The 13,722-nt window shown below is 48.0% G+C and overlaps 1 protein-coding gene across 5 annotated transcripts in view; it reads left to right on the forward strand.

Moving 5' to 3' along the window:
• LARP1 (La ribonucleoprotein 1, translational regulator) overlaps positions 1-13,722 on the forward strand; it is a 54,676-nt gene that overhangs the window by 16,107 nt on the left and 24,847 nt on the right. For 3 of the 5 annotated variants that reach the window (XM_064520907.1, XM_064520906.1, XM_064520908.1), the window contains exon 2: positions 1,793-1,819. The exons of the other annotated variants lie outside the window; for them this stretch is intronic. In XM_064520907.1, coding sequence (XP_064376977.1) covers positions 1,793-1,819 — 27 coding nt within the window. The remainder of the gene's footprint in view (positions 1-1,792; positions 1,820-13,722) is intronic. 5 annotated transcript variants of the gene reach the window in all.

A 13,722-nucleotide genomic window follows, 5' to 3' on the forward strand; every position in this document is an offset into this window, starting at 1 on the left:
TGCCAAGGCCTGTAGTTTTTGGCTGGCTGGCATGGAGGAATTCCTTCTCTTAGCCACTTGTGTGTGTGGTTTTTTTGTTTTGTTTTGTGAGGTTTTTGTGTTTTTGTTTTGTTTTTGATCTTCCGTGCAGCTAGCTGATCCAAACAGGTGGGATATGCATTAACCAGCACTTCCACCTTGTTCCTCTGTAAAGAAGTTGGCTGGGAGTTGGGAAGCAGGGAAATACAGAAATGGCCTCTTGTTCTGGGCCCTGTTAGATCAAGTGCAGGGCATTTCTGCTGACTGCTGTAGGAGCCTGACCTCATCAGTAACCATTACAAGAATATGAGATGTTAGATGTGCTTTGGTGATGAGGTATTGGTGGAAGGTTGCAGTAGGAACATGCAGTCTACAAAGGATCCACGATGTGGAGAGGTTTGCTTTTCTGGTTGGGTTGGCTTTTCTCTAAGATAATGCCTTCAATGTGGCCCACAAATCATAAGCCTGTATAACGGTGGAGGGAGTTTTGATTTGTTCGGTTGCTGCTTCTGCTCATAGGTGGGTGAAAGGATTCCAGCCTGATGATACCTTGAATGCAATGCCCTGTCAAAGGTAGAGAAATAGGAGCAGTTTTGGGGGGAGGCGTGTTTTTGCTGTCTGTGTTGGTTGAGCCCAGGACAGAGAGCGTTGCCCTGTTGAAGGGATAGTCCTTGCTGCGGCTTTCTTGTGACTTTCCAGCTGAATGGTGTTTTGGGCAGCTGATAAGCTGGAGCCAGGGGCCTGCCCTCTGTCCTAGGAGAACCTTGGCTCACTGTCAGCCTCCCTTCCCCCTATTCTTCCAAGTTCCTTAAAGAAAATGTAATGTGTTGCTCTCTCAAATGCTGTTTCATAGCTTCTTGTGGAGCCTTTGCTAACAGGATTTCTCCAAACATGCTCTCCTGCATGCCCCTGGAAGGAATGAATCTTTTGTCTGATCCTTTTGAGCTACTTCAGAAAAACCTCTTCCTCTCAGTTTCATTCCTGCCCTTCAAAATAAACAGGATTTTGCACTAAAAGGACTTGTACCTCAAGCAGGAAAGAGCTTGAGGAGTGGGAGGGTTGAGTAATCTGTTGTCTCAGGAGTTGAGCACCTGCAGACTCCAGTAGCTCTGTGCAGAGGGCTGTGCTGCTTGCTCGCAGAGCCATCTAAGGTGGGAAGGGTAAGCATTCCCTCTTGGGTGATGCGTGATGTGCCAAGGCATTATTCGCATGTGGATGCTGTGTTTGGGTGATGGGTGCATGCCTCTGTCTGCCTGTTTGTTGGTGTATGTGCTGTGTTGGAGCCAGGCATAGCTGTTGACTTGCCATGTGGCTACGAAAACCAAGAACCGTCAGGAAAATGCCTGTCTTGATTTTACTTTGGCTACTGTCTGTGGTCCCTTGGCCTGGTCACTGTGTTAGTTAGATGTAGGTCTCCATTCAGAAGCACTGGTTGGGGTGGGTGAGATTCATGGACTAGCTCTTTGCTAGATGAACAGTGCTCCACACAAAGTTTTTATTCCTTAACTACTGTCTGTTAGAAGCTGATTTAGAAGGTTGTTTATGAGAACAATACATTCAGGTAAATGCTCTCTTAACTTCTTAAAGATCTTTCTCGGGACAAGTGGTTGAACTGAGGTAGGTTCCCAGCTAGATTGATATTTAACTTTGGGATACTAAGAAAATACTTCCTCTGTTTAGTTAAAGCAAACAAATGAAGAGAGGAGGGACCTTTTTAATATGATCTGCACTACAGCTGCAACCAATACAAATGTTTTCTTTTTTTCTTTTGCAGATGTATTTCCAGCTGATGGCCATTCTGGTATGTATTAATTAAAAATGGAGCTCTTTAAGCCCCTCCCCTTCCCCCTGCCCTGCACTTCTTTCTGCCAAGTCAGCTCAAACCAAATTTAGAAGACTGATAGAGGAATATGCAACAGACTTTAATTAAAAAAAACAAACAAAAACCCAATATTTGGTCATTCCTGTATGGCAGTGACATGTTTCATGTTTTCATGTAGTGATGATTGTAGTCTGTGGAAGACTGCCTTCCTCCAAAACATTGTAGCATGGCAAATTTGGGGGTCCAGGTTGAAAGAGGTCTCTCAAGTTTGGAGACTTGTAGGTCTTGATCATGTGTAACTCAAAACATTGAAGTCTGAATATGCAAGTGTAACTCAGAACTGCAGCTGTTAGCCTGTATGTTAGTTTACATATAGTTTAAATATATGCTTCTCAGATTCATGGACAAATCCAATTTGCAATAAGTTAAAAAGATGCAGATTTTCCTCTTAGCTTGTTCAGACTGTGTGTTGCTGCTGTGTGTCCCTGTTAATGATAACTGTGATACATGTGTACTGCCGCTGGTGCAAGACCAACGTCTTTTCCTGGCCCCAACAGTCAATGCAGTCCTCGCAGGACAAACCCTACAGAAAAGGATTGGGAGGGAGGGGAGGCTGTTGCAAATAGGATGCCCAAATCAGAAAGGCGATGTAGCTTTTAAAAGTATGTGTCAATGGTCTTAATTCTTCTCTCCAAAACTGCTGGGGTGTCTTCCTTCTTGTTGATACTGTTGAAGTGCTAGGACTGAAATAGAGGTGTATGTTTTTCCTGGTGATACCATGAACAGGCAGTAAGAAGCTATTGTCTCAGGAGCTGTGGTGCCTTTCGAATGTTCTGTGGCAAAGGCATGGGGAATGAGGATCAGTTCCTGACTTGCCCTGTGCGACCTTGGACACATCACTATGTTTACCTTCTGTCTGCATCTTCATCTTTGCAATGGGATTCTGTTTCTCTAATTCACAGCAATATTGTGAGGATAAATTCCAGTGCTGATTGTGAAGCACTGAATGATAAGAATTTGGAAGTGTGAAAATCGGCTCCATTGTCTTAAAATTAAAGCTGATTTCAGAAAAATAACTCACTGTTTTTGAGAAGTCTAGTGTAACGTTTGGGACAGTGTAGTATGGCTTCATGAACTGAACAGACGGCAGTAAAATGTGCATGTGTATTTGTTTCCAGAGCTCTAGCCGGCTAACAGGGCCCTTAGAGTGTTGCAGAAGATGCTTCTCCTAGATCTCTGAAAAGTAACCCCAGCATTTGTAAGGCTTTGACTTTTTTATCGCTTTCAGAATGTACTGGAAAGTGAACTGTTAAGACTGGCTTGTGTCTTCCCATGCGTTGAGTACAGCGGGTCTGAAATCAGGATGGAGCAATGACTGCATAGAAAAGTTGCTACTACTTAGAGATTTTTTTCTTCTTCTCTCCCCTAATAAGAGGCTTTTCTGCATCCTGCTAAAGAGCTGCCTTCCTCAGGTGTTGGGTTTTCTCTGCCTGTGTTGCAGACTTGGAGATGTCCTTTGGTTGGCACAACTCCATCCTCTGCGCTCCAGCTGGTTGCGGACCTTCGCAGATGGCTCCAGGGTGGGGCACAAGCGTGTATCTGCAGCAGATGATAGTGTGTGCTTTTCAGTAAATGCAAGTTACCTGTCAGTAGCATTGCAGAAAACGTTACCCACAGAGCTGGGGTGTTTCACAGTTCTATCTTATTATTTAAGCAGATGAGAGAAAGTTTAAAAACAGGATTCCTCTTACTAGTAGCCATCTTTGACGCTGTGCAGTCCTGTCTCATGGCTTCACCAGAAAAGCCTTAAAGGTGGTGCCATGCTTTCTCTTCCTGTGTGCTAAGCTTATCTGAAAGCCCTGATATCTCAAAGCACACAGAAGCGTAAATGCGACAGGCGAAGACCGCGTAGAATCACTGGCTGGGGGGTGACAGGCTTGCCTGGAGCGTGCATCAGAGTGATTGTGGGCTTCCAAGTGTCATTTTTGACACCTTCATCTCACTTTCTTTGCTGAGCTCTGTCTAGGGAATTAATTTGCTGAAGTTTATTGCTGCAAATCACCAGGACTGTTATAGTCTATGTCAGCAACCATTTGGTAAGGTTAATCTTGTTAGGGCAGGCGAGTCCGTATAGCCAGGTTCCCTTCTTGACAAGCAGTCCGTTGTTCTTTTGCCCAAAGAAGAGTTTAACGTACTGACTGAGGGAGGGATGCTGAGTTGTGGTAACAGGCTTGGGCCTTGCACGGGTGAGGAGCCTGAGCCAAAACGTCAGCCATTTTGTAGGCACAGCAGCTGTAGCATGCCCCAAAGCATGTACGTGCTTGTTAGTGTATGGATGCTGGAGGCGTTCTGCCCTCACCCTGGTATCACTAGCAAGCACAATGGAGGTGGAAGGGTAGTGATGTTTGCATCCTGCTTACGTAACAACATTTGGAAATAAAGCTGCTCTCTGATAGAGAGTACTAGCTTTCCTTTTGTCTCGTACAGCAGCTACTTGGTCCTTTCCCACATTCAGAGATTAGGATTCAGGAGAAGGCATTTCAAACCTAGTGACCTGGACTTCAGGTGAAAAGCTGAGTGATCTCCACACCCTTTAAAGATGCAATGCTGGGCTGAGTGGTGTGCGGGTAGAGCTGGAGTGACTCTTTCTCTCCCTTGTACTCCCTATTTCTGCTGTCGCATGAGGGATGTGAGGGCATATCTCTACCTAGACCTCTATGGAAGTGTTGGCCATAAACACCTAATTTCTCTGCAAGCCTGTTGATGCTGTCTGCCTTGCAGGACTTGTTGCCACAGGAGATGGGGAAGTTTACAGCCTGCTATCTAAGGAAGTACTTTTTATTTTTATTTATTTCAACCTACTAGTTTCATAAGGTGCTCCTGGTTCTGGTTTTGCAGAAGGTGCCTTCCCGATATCATATACTGCAGTCACCCCTTTTCTCCTCAATGGTGGAGAATTCCAGCCTTTTTGATCGCCCCTCCTAAGGTGCTGTTGTTGGTCAGTTTAGCTGCTTTTCTCTGTATATCTGTAACACTGCTGTGTCCTCGATGAGTTGTAGAGAACAGACCTGACTGCAGAACTGAGTTATGAGGGCACTGGTGTGTAATATAGGAGCAAGTGATGCTCTCTTGTCTTGTTCTCACTTCTCCTGATTTCTTGATTGTTTTATTTTGTCTGCTGCTGCACCTTGAGCTGATCGTTTTGGAGAGCTGTCAGCAGTAGCTCTGGTATATCTTTCCTGAATTATAACTGCCAGTTTGTGTTCAGCACTGGAATCTTTTCATAAAGGGATATGGGTGATGCTCTCGCTGCAAGGAAGTAATTTTTAACGCTTTATAAAGAAAAGGGGAGGGGGTGGATCTTTACATTAGGAGGGAAAGCACTGCGTTGCACTCTCTTCTGTGACTGGCTGTTCTCGAATCCTTTGGGAAGGCTCACTCTGATAAAGGTTGTTTTACACTTTTGTGGTGTGTAGTGGGAAAGAGGAGGGCAGCCACCTGTGGCACTAGTATTACCCGAGTTGGAGAATATGTTCTATGTAGAGAGATCCATGGGATTGTGTACCCTGGTAGGAAGTTAGCAGTATTTGTTGCATCAAAGTGCTTTAGAAAAATCTTGGAATTTCACTGCCATTGGCTTAAGATAGAGGATTTAAGTAAGGATATTTTATCTTCTGCTTCAAGAGCACACCCTGAAATCTGCTTGCATGAGGTATGGTAATTCTTAAGTAGAAGAACAGAAGCCTTTTCTGCCTGCTCTAAAAGACTGCAAGAATATTTGGCTGTCTTGTTGGTATTACAGTGCTAATGCTCTGAGTTCACCAGCAGGAATAAGCCTTGATACCTGTTGTCAGTTTAATCCATGTGGTTACTGGACTGTAGGATTTCTTTAGCTCATTTCTGGAGAAACACTGCTTAGTGGGTGACCTAGGTCTGGCCTTGCTAAACTTCTGGGAGTGTTTGCTGAAGCAGATCATAGCACCAAATCTTCTTTGCTTTCCCCAGCCCTGAGAGATGGAACTGGATTTCTGGCTTGTGATGGTTTTGTCTTCCTTGATTTCACAAGCTGAGCTGCTGTTCAATCCCCTTTTGTTAAATGGGATCAGGGAAATACTTGCAGCTGAATTGGTGCAGGCTTGAGCGTGAGGTCTGGTGGTTGCTTCGCAAGTGGCCGCTGCACAAGGGACTCGGCTGGCTCTGCAGAAATCACTCTGAAGTGGCAGACAAAGTCAGGTAGAGAAAGCATAGCAGGGAGGAATTGAGAGAGATGTTATATGGATTACCTCACAATCTCCTTTCTAGAAACCTGCTCTCTGGATCTCTCTTCTTTAAAATGACAGGTTTTTCCAGGGGCATATTTTGTGTAGAGTTTGCACCTTTGTTCCTTGTAGGACCCGCTCACCTCTTCTGCTGCTGCCTGTGATGGGCACCTGACCTGTACAGTCCCCTTCTGGAAAGTGTGAATGTGCAGAATTGAAGGTTCTTGTGGCAGGCACTTGGCTGTGTGGCTGGCGTTCTCAATTCCTGTCTGTTCGTTGTTAAATATTTACAGTGAGACATACCAGATGCTTCTGAGGAAGGGTTTTGTCAGCTTCCAAGTCCCCAGTTGCAGCTGCAGAAGAGGCTGACGGCCATTAAAGGGATTGCATCTGTGCAGAGCCTTTGGCTCGGCAGCGACACAATAACCTCTTCTCACTCGTGCTGTGGGCACCGCCGGCTGTGCTGTCTCATCGGCTGCAGCGAGACGCAGGCAGAGAATATCCCTTCTACTGATGACAAGAGATTAATGATGTCTGGTCCTGAGGCTTTTTCTTTGATGCTCTTCCACTATGGTGGGAGCAAGGAGCAAATGATTCTTTTTCAGGACTGGGCTTTTATTGCTGCACACCTTTCTTCTGGGTCTTCTCTCCCCAGTGACAATACATGCATGACCTTAGCACAGTTGCCTTCGCTCCCTCTACTTGGTGAACTGTCTTGTTCACCAAACTATCTTGCAGAGAGGGCAATGGGTTGATCCAAGTGAAGCAAACTCCTGTCACAGAGCACTGAGTCTGAGCAACGCTATCCTCCTGCAGTGCAGGTCTCTGAGCAGAGATTCAGCAGCAGAGTCTGGCACCTCTTTGCCAGCACTGGGTGTGCAGAGATGCTGCCAGTGTGTTTCTGCTGAATGCCACCACTCTGCTGGTCCCAGTGGTCAGGCTCCCAGCTTGCCTCCCACTTTCAAGATAAGGTCCAGGACCTTGGGCTAGGCCCTCTTTGTTGCTCTTGGTGCTTATCAGCTTTCGCTGCTGACAAGGTGACCTGCTGCACAACACCAGAGATCGGGAGGGAGAGTCTCCCCAGCCTGGACTGCATTCTGGCTTGGCCCCTCTCAGATCACCTGCATGTGTGCGCATACACACAGACGCATGCACCCAGGCTTGCATCACCTGTGTGCCAGGTCTCCGGGTCTTAGTGTTGTAACTTGGCTCTGGCTGATGGGCTTCACGTGTGGCGTGGAGGTAAGCTCTCCGGAGATGGCAGATCAGCTGCTTGAACTGGGAGGGGGCGGTCTCACTAGGTCATCATTTTTCAAACTAAATATAGTTGCCTGTGCTTTCATAAGGCTGGGATTTTTGTGTCATGTGACTGTCTTATCCCTCCTGGCCAGCAGTCAGTCAGAGTAGGGGATCGTGTGTCTGAATGGGTAATAATTAACTGTTAACTAGCTTTTCATTAGAGCCTGGCAGAACAGGCAGAGCAGTGCTGCAGAGGTAAGCAGGAGTGGAGGAAACTACTCTGGGTCTGTCCTGGAGATGGAGGCCAGTCCTGTTAGGACAGCCCCCTTCTTTTAATTTGCAAATCAGTAGCCCCCAAAGGTGAGTGGGTTGGGGGGTTTTTTCTGTGTTTTATGAAGAGTTGCATATCCTTCCATGTGTTGTGTCTGTCCTTGTTGTCCTGTAGTTCCTGCTAATGTCTTCCCCTCCCTCTCCCCTGCCACTAATTTTTAGGTCATGAACTATCAGCTGGTCTCCAAGCCATCAGCTTGGAGGAGAGCCTGACCCTCAAACTCCTCTATGACTTGACTTGGCTTGCCTGTGTGGCCTAATTCTCTCTGGGCTCCTGCAGTCTTGCCTCGGTGCTGAGAGCAGAATGTGCGAAGAGAGCGAGCTGGTGTTTTCAGAGCTCCAGGCGGGAGTGTTTTCCTGTGGAGTCCTTCTTTCCCCCAGTACCGAGGTGTCCTTGCTGTGCCTTGTCACCCTGACTGGCAGCTGAATCAACTCTAGTCTTTTCTCAGGGCCTGGCTCATGACAGACGTCCACAGGTTGTGGGACTAACATGGCATTCGCCTGGGAGCGTGGCTCTCCAGGAGCTGCAAGTGCTGTCGGCTTTTCCAGCCCTCTCCATTAACCGTTTAATCTGCCAGCGAGTATGCTGGTATCCTTGGAGGCATCAGAGTGCGCTGGCATTTCTCTCCTGTGATGACAGAGGAATTGCTGCCTGAATGATCTGCTGGCCAGGGACTTGTCTGCACCAGAAAAGCTGGGTCAGACACTGGTTCTGAAGGTCTCTCTCCCTCAGGGGCTGAAGCGGTGTGGCAGGATAGGTTCCTTTTTCCCTTCCCAGAGAGAACAAGGTGGCTCGCTAACCGCAGGGGCCTGAGACACAGCACAGCTCGCTGGTTTTGACACAGTCTTTTTAAAGTCTCTGATCAGCTGGATGACCTTGACTGTGTCCCCAGTGGGATGCCTCTTGAAGTCTGGGAACCACTAGCTTTCCCAGGAAAGACCCTTTAGTTTGAGAGAGAACAAGGGAGAGAAGCGAGTTTTCATTACGGGGTGTGTGTAGGGGGTAGTTCCTGTGTTGTCCCATTTTGTATGACCCTGGCGTTTGGAGGATTGGTGCAAGGCATGAGCATGCATCTTTTGTGACGCACGTTTCCTAGAAATCCTCCTCGGGGAAGCACATCACTTGGAAAGGTGGTGGAGAGAGATCACTTGCTCTTAAAATGGTTAATTTGCTGCCTTTTAAGTAGTAGTCATCTGTGCCATAAGGAATCTGCAGTACCCTTACTGATGCTGTTCCTGTTAGAAATGCCCATTAGCATTTCTTAACTCAGTCCTTCCAGGTTATAGCTTGTCCACAAGTTGAAGGATTTTTGTCTTAAATTGGAAGGCTGCAGGGAGATGTTTATGCGTCTTTAGGAAATCTAGACCATTCCTCCCTTCATCTGCCCCAGAAACAAACTGGAATTGGACCCTGCAGGTGACCAGAGTGTTCAGCTGGGAGGATGTCTGGCTGTCCAGCCAGAATGTAAGGCCGGGTTTTTTATTACAAAGTGTATGTGCATTCTGACTGTACTGTTCTGCATAACAGGTCTACAGTTGCTTGCATTTAAAAAGTAATACTGTTTGTAGCCTCCCTGTGACAAGAGCTTCTTTACATCTGGTGCCCCTGCTTGTTCTGAAGGTCTCTGCAGATCTTTACTGCCTTTAGGATGCTGTTGGCAGAGAAAGACTCTGCTAATGTATTGAGCTCCTTTTTCTTTCCCTCCTTGCAAATTGGCTGTGGAATCCTCCTTGTACACTGCATAGAAGTATCAGCTGAGGGATTTTGAGGGCTTCCAGAGCTAGGAATAAAACTCAGGTGCCCACACTGCCAGCCCGTGACCCTGATCCATCACGCTGCTGCCCCCATCATACTGCCTTGAACCTTGCTGTACTCTCAGTCCTGTCCTCCTCGCATTTTCCTGGGGCACATGGACTCCTGAGCTCTCAGAGCTTGCTTTAGGACACCCAGGTAGGAGTGTTCTCATGCTCTCTGCAGAGCTGTCAAATGTCCTTTTTGAAGTTATTTTTAGCTAGTGATCTTTGCAGCAGTTGCAGAGCTTACATTGCAGGGAAGTGTAGGCAGCTCCTTGCTTCCTTTGCTGTTACAGTAGGGCTTGTAAGGTGGAGCTGTCTGCTGAAGAGTTGCAGAAAATTGCTTGGAAAGCTTTGAGCTATGGTGCCTGCAACTTGTCTTGCTCCTGCTGAACAGGCTTCCCACATGCTTTGCAAGCCCAGATCCTGCTCAGCTCTGCAGCTTAAGGATCAGGGCCCTTGCTCGGTCCTGACCTTGCCCATTCCTCAGCAGCTTCTCTTACACAGGCAAGAAGCTGCTAAAATTGCAGAGGTGCTGAAACTATCCCTCTTACCTCTGTGGACAGGTCCACATGCTGTGGTGCCAGCTGAGAGTCACAAGAGCACATGCTGCAAATGATGGCACAGGCTGCTGACCGCAAGTGCATCTGCAGTCCCAGGAGCAGGTGGGAGTCCCCACAGGGGACACGCACCTGATTCGTGACAGATTTCCATGGGGTAGCATCTGATCTAAAACTGTTGGAGACCCCCATCCTGATGCTCCATCAATTTCCACACCCCTCCCACTACCACCACTCTTCTACCAATGGCAGTGATTTGGTGGGAGGTAGAGCAGGAAAATGTTGGACTGGCATCTGGACAAGATGCAGTCTGTGTGCCCAGTTTGCCTGGACCTTGCAGGTTTTATGTACCTTATGACACCTTCAGTAAAATGTGAGCATGCAAAGCCAATCAGTGGTATAAATCTTTCTAAATCTTTATAAAACTTTTCCGCTTGTGCACGTAGTTGTGGGGAGCTCTGGAGGCAAGTGTTTCTCATGTCGGTGAGGTATGAGCTCTGACACGTGGCCAATACCAGTGCTGGGAACAGGTCATTGGGAGGCAGGAGGAGGTGGAAGCTGGTCTCTGGGTGCATCTCCAGCTTTCTCTGCACAGAGACTTCCTTCCAAAACATTCTCCAGCGAGACCCAGGTTTCCTCTGCCCCGCTGTGCTGAGTGTCCTCATCTGCCTGTGCTTCTCAGCCCTTTCATGCTAAGGGTGTATTCCCTACCACTTGCCATCTCACTGATGAAGAAATGGGTGCAGCAATCACTGGAGGTGGGCAGAAGGTGTTTGCCTGTCCCTCAAGACTCCCTTCTTGTGACTAGGGGGCTCCTCAATGGGGCAGACTCTCAACAAGAAAACAAACCTTCAGCAGCTTCCATAGCAAACAGGCTGCTGGTGGGAGGGGGAAGGCTGTTGTCACCTTGTAGGCCTCATCTGGCCTGCAAGACTGATCCTGCAAGTGTCTCTGGAAAAAACATGGTATTGATGTGGCTCACAGAGCTCACCAGCTGTGTCCTCCCACATCTGGGTTCAGCCAGGCTCTGACTGCAAGTCTCTGGTGCATCTGCATGGGCTGGTATGGGTGCCATGGGAGATCCCTCAAAACAGCCTTTATCCCTGCTGCTGAGCATATCAGGCCACCCTGGGAAAGAGTTTGAGACATGGAGGAAGGCCAGGGACTTGGGTTCACGCACTGGGTTTCCCACATTGGCAAGCCGAGAACATGTGTTAGTTAACCCATGTGTAGCTATTCTAGATTGGCTCCCTAGGTCTCCTTTGGGGCCAGCAGTGGGATGTGCTTGTAATCACAGCTGCAGCAGGTACTCTGTGGGCTTGGCACTGGCTTGTCATCTGCTGGCTCCCTGTTTCTTATGGGAATTGCTGTGCTGGGTCAGTGCTGTTCCACCTAGTGTATTCTGTGTGCGATACCCCAGGAGGGACTCTCTTGCCCTCCTCTGGAAAGAGCTAGCTACTTCCAGGGAAAACAGCTAATCCCTGGGCTTATTTTTCCTTGCCTGGAGAATGAGCGTGTGCATAAATACTGCAGGAGCAGGTAGCAGTCATCTTAGGTGTAAGTTGTCTAATGGTTTCTGTCCTTACTCCTCTCAGAAGTTGTCACACCCCCATGTTCCTTGTATTTCTCAGGAGGTCAGTGCACGTGCCTTTTCCTTGCCACGTTAGTTTTTTCTGGAGCACAGTTCTCCTCTCATTTGCAAGTTGTGCAGACCCTCAGCCTCTTTAGATCTTGGCTTAACCTTGCTAAAGCTATACTTGTTCTCCATCAACCTGGAGACCTCGAAGAAGCTTTGCCAAGGCAGGTATCCCGTAATACCAGGTATGGTCTGCAGTAGTCGACTAGCACTCACCAGGAATGTCCCACAGAAGGGGAGAGGGTATTTCAGAGACTCTTGTCCCTGCGGAGGTGTGGTTAAGTAGATCCTGTTAGACTGCTAGGCATATGGACTGGCTCTCCTGCTCTGTGCCCTTGGGCCCCTTTGGAGAGCTCTGGGGAATCTGGGGATTCCAGTTCTTCCCTTCCACCCCCCAGGAGGATCCGCAGCGCAGAGCATGTGCCCCTGCCTCAGTCTCTCCAGTGCAAAGTCCGGGCTTCTGGCTTCAAAACCACCTTCGTCAGCAGTTTTGCCTAGATGCCATGCTGTGAACTTAGAGCAGCTTAGAGGCAGGCATGTTCCTTTCTGTTGACTTGGGGGAAGGAAGGGTGTGCAGTGTCAGGGATGGAGCACATGCTGAGATCTGGGATTGCGAGAGCCCTGGAAGACTGCGTTCCTTTTGGGCTTTGTGTTATAATCACTGACTGCCCTTTGAGGGGCTGTCCCAGTTGGTGCTTTGATAGTGTAAGCCCTTGTCTATACTGCACCCAGGTAGTATGGCAGGAGTAAGCACTACAGTTTGCTTGCTAGAGATGCAGATATTCCTGCTGCAATACCAGGTCTGTCCCCAGCCTTGCAGATTTCTTTCACCTCTTCGTGTACCATCTTTAAAAATCCATTACAAGCTGCAGTAGAAATGAGAGAACCACGTTGACCGATGTTGTTTCTGATTTGCCCAGGTTGGGTAGTAAATACGTCTCCTAGGCTGAATGCAATGCTCTGAATGCAATGGTCCTGCAGCTCGTGTCCCTCTCAGAGTGCATTGTCAGTGCATGTTTAGTTGCAGAGCTGTTGCCCTGGCTGTCTGCTCCTTGTGCAATGACTATTCTCCTGCTTCCAGTTAAAAGGTGTTTGCTAACCTAGATGTGTCCATGAACTTCCTTCTCTGAAGCCTGTGAAGAGGGCTGCTTTACTGCAGCCAGTTACAATCTGTAAGGAAAAATGCGAGGTGTTTTCATAGCTTTGTCCTTTCTGGTGCTCGCCAGGTGCTCCAGGGAGCATCTGTCAAAAGCCAGAGAACACATCAGCTGTGACTTGGTGATAGGAGGGGTTTGACAGCAGTACCAGCATCAAGACTCCAGTGCTCTCACCCATGCATCATTTTCCTCAGTTGTTAAAAAAAATAACCTTGTCTTGGCTTGGGGAGTGTACAAGGAAATGATCTGATTCCCAACTTGGTTCCATGGATAGTTGCTGGCACAGCTGAAGGGGTAGAGGAGGGAATTTGTTCTGGTGGAATCGCTGCTGAGGCCCGTACGGCTGAGCTGAGGATAGGCAGAAGGCCACAGATAGCATTCTGGATCCAAACTGGAGACCTGCTTTCTATTCCTGGCTCTGCTAGGGTCTGCTCTGTGACCTCAGACAACCCACTTCCTCCTCCTCTGGGCTCTATCCACTTGCCGGTCTTGCACAGCTAAAACATAGGCTCCCTCCGTACCTGCTTTGTACATCCCCTTGCACAACAGGGCTCCAGTCTTTGTTCAGGTTTCCAGGCAGTGCTAGTGCAACTAAATATTACTTAGTGCAACTAAATAAGTGCAAAAGCAGATTTTTGAAATGTCAGGACACAAACCTCCTTGATCAGCCTCCTGCTAATGTTTGCATCAAAAAGTAGAAGTCAGCAGCTGCAGCAAGCCCTGGGAAGTAGAGGGAGAGCAGTTGTCTTGTCTCCGAGATTTCTCTGGCTGCTTTTGTCAGATATTCAGCAGAGCTGTTGATTGTACCTGGTTCCCTCTCTGCCCAGTTGCATGTGCCTTGCTCAGCAAGGAGCCCGGTGTGTTGAGGCATCTATCTGAGATGACCTGCCCTGGGAATATGGTGCAC

The sequence above is a fragment of the Dromaius novaehollandiae genome, chromosome 15 (genome assembly GCF_036370855.1).
Source record: "Dromaius novaehollandiae isolate bDroNov1 chromosome 15, bDroNov1.hap1, whole genome shotgun sequence".
Taxonomy (NCBI): Eukaryota; Metazoa; Chordata; class Aves; order Casuariiformes; family Dromaiidae; genus Dromaius; species Dromaius novaehollandiae.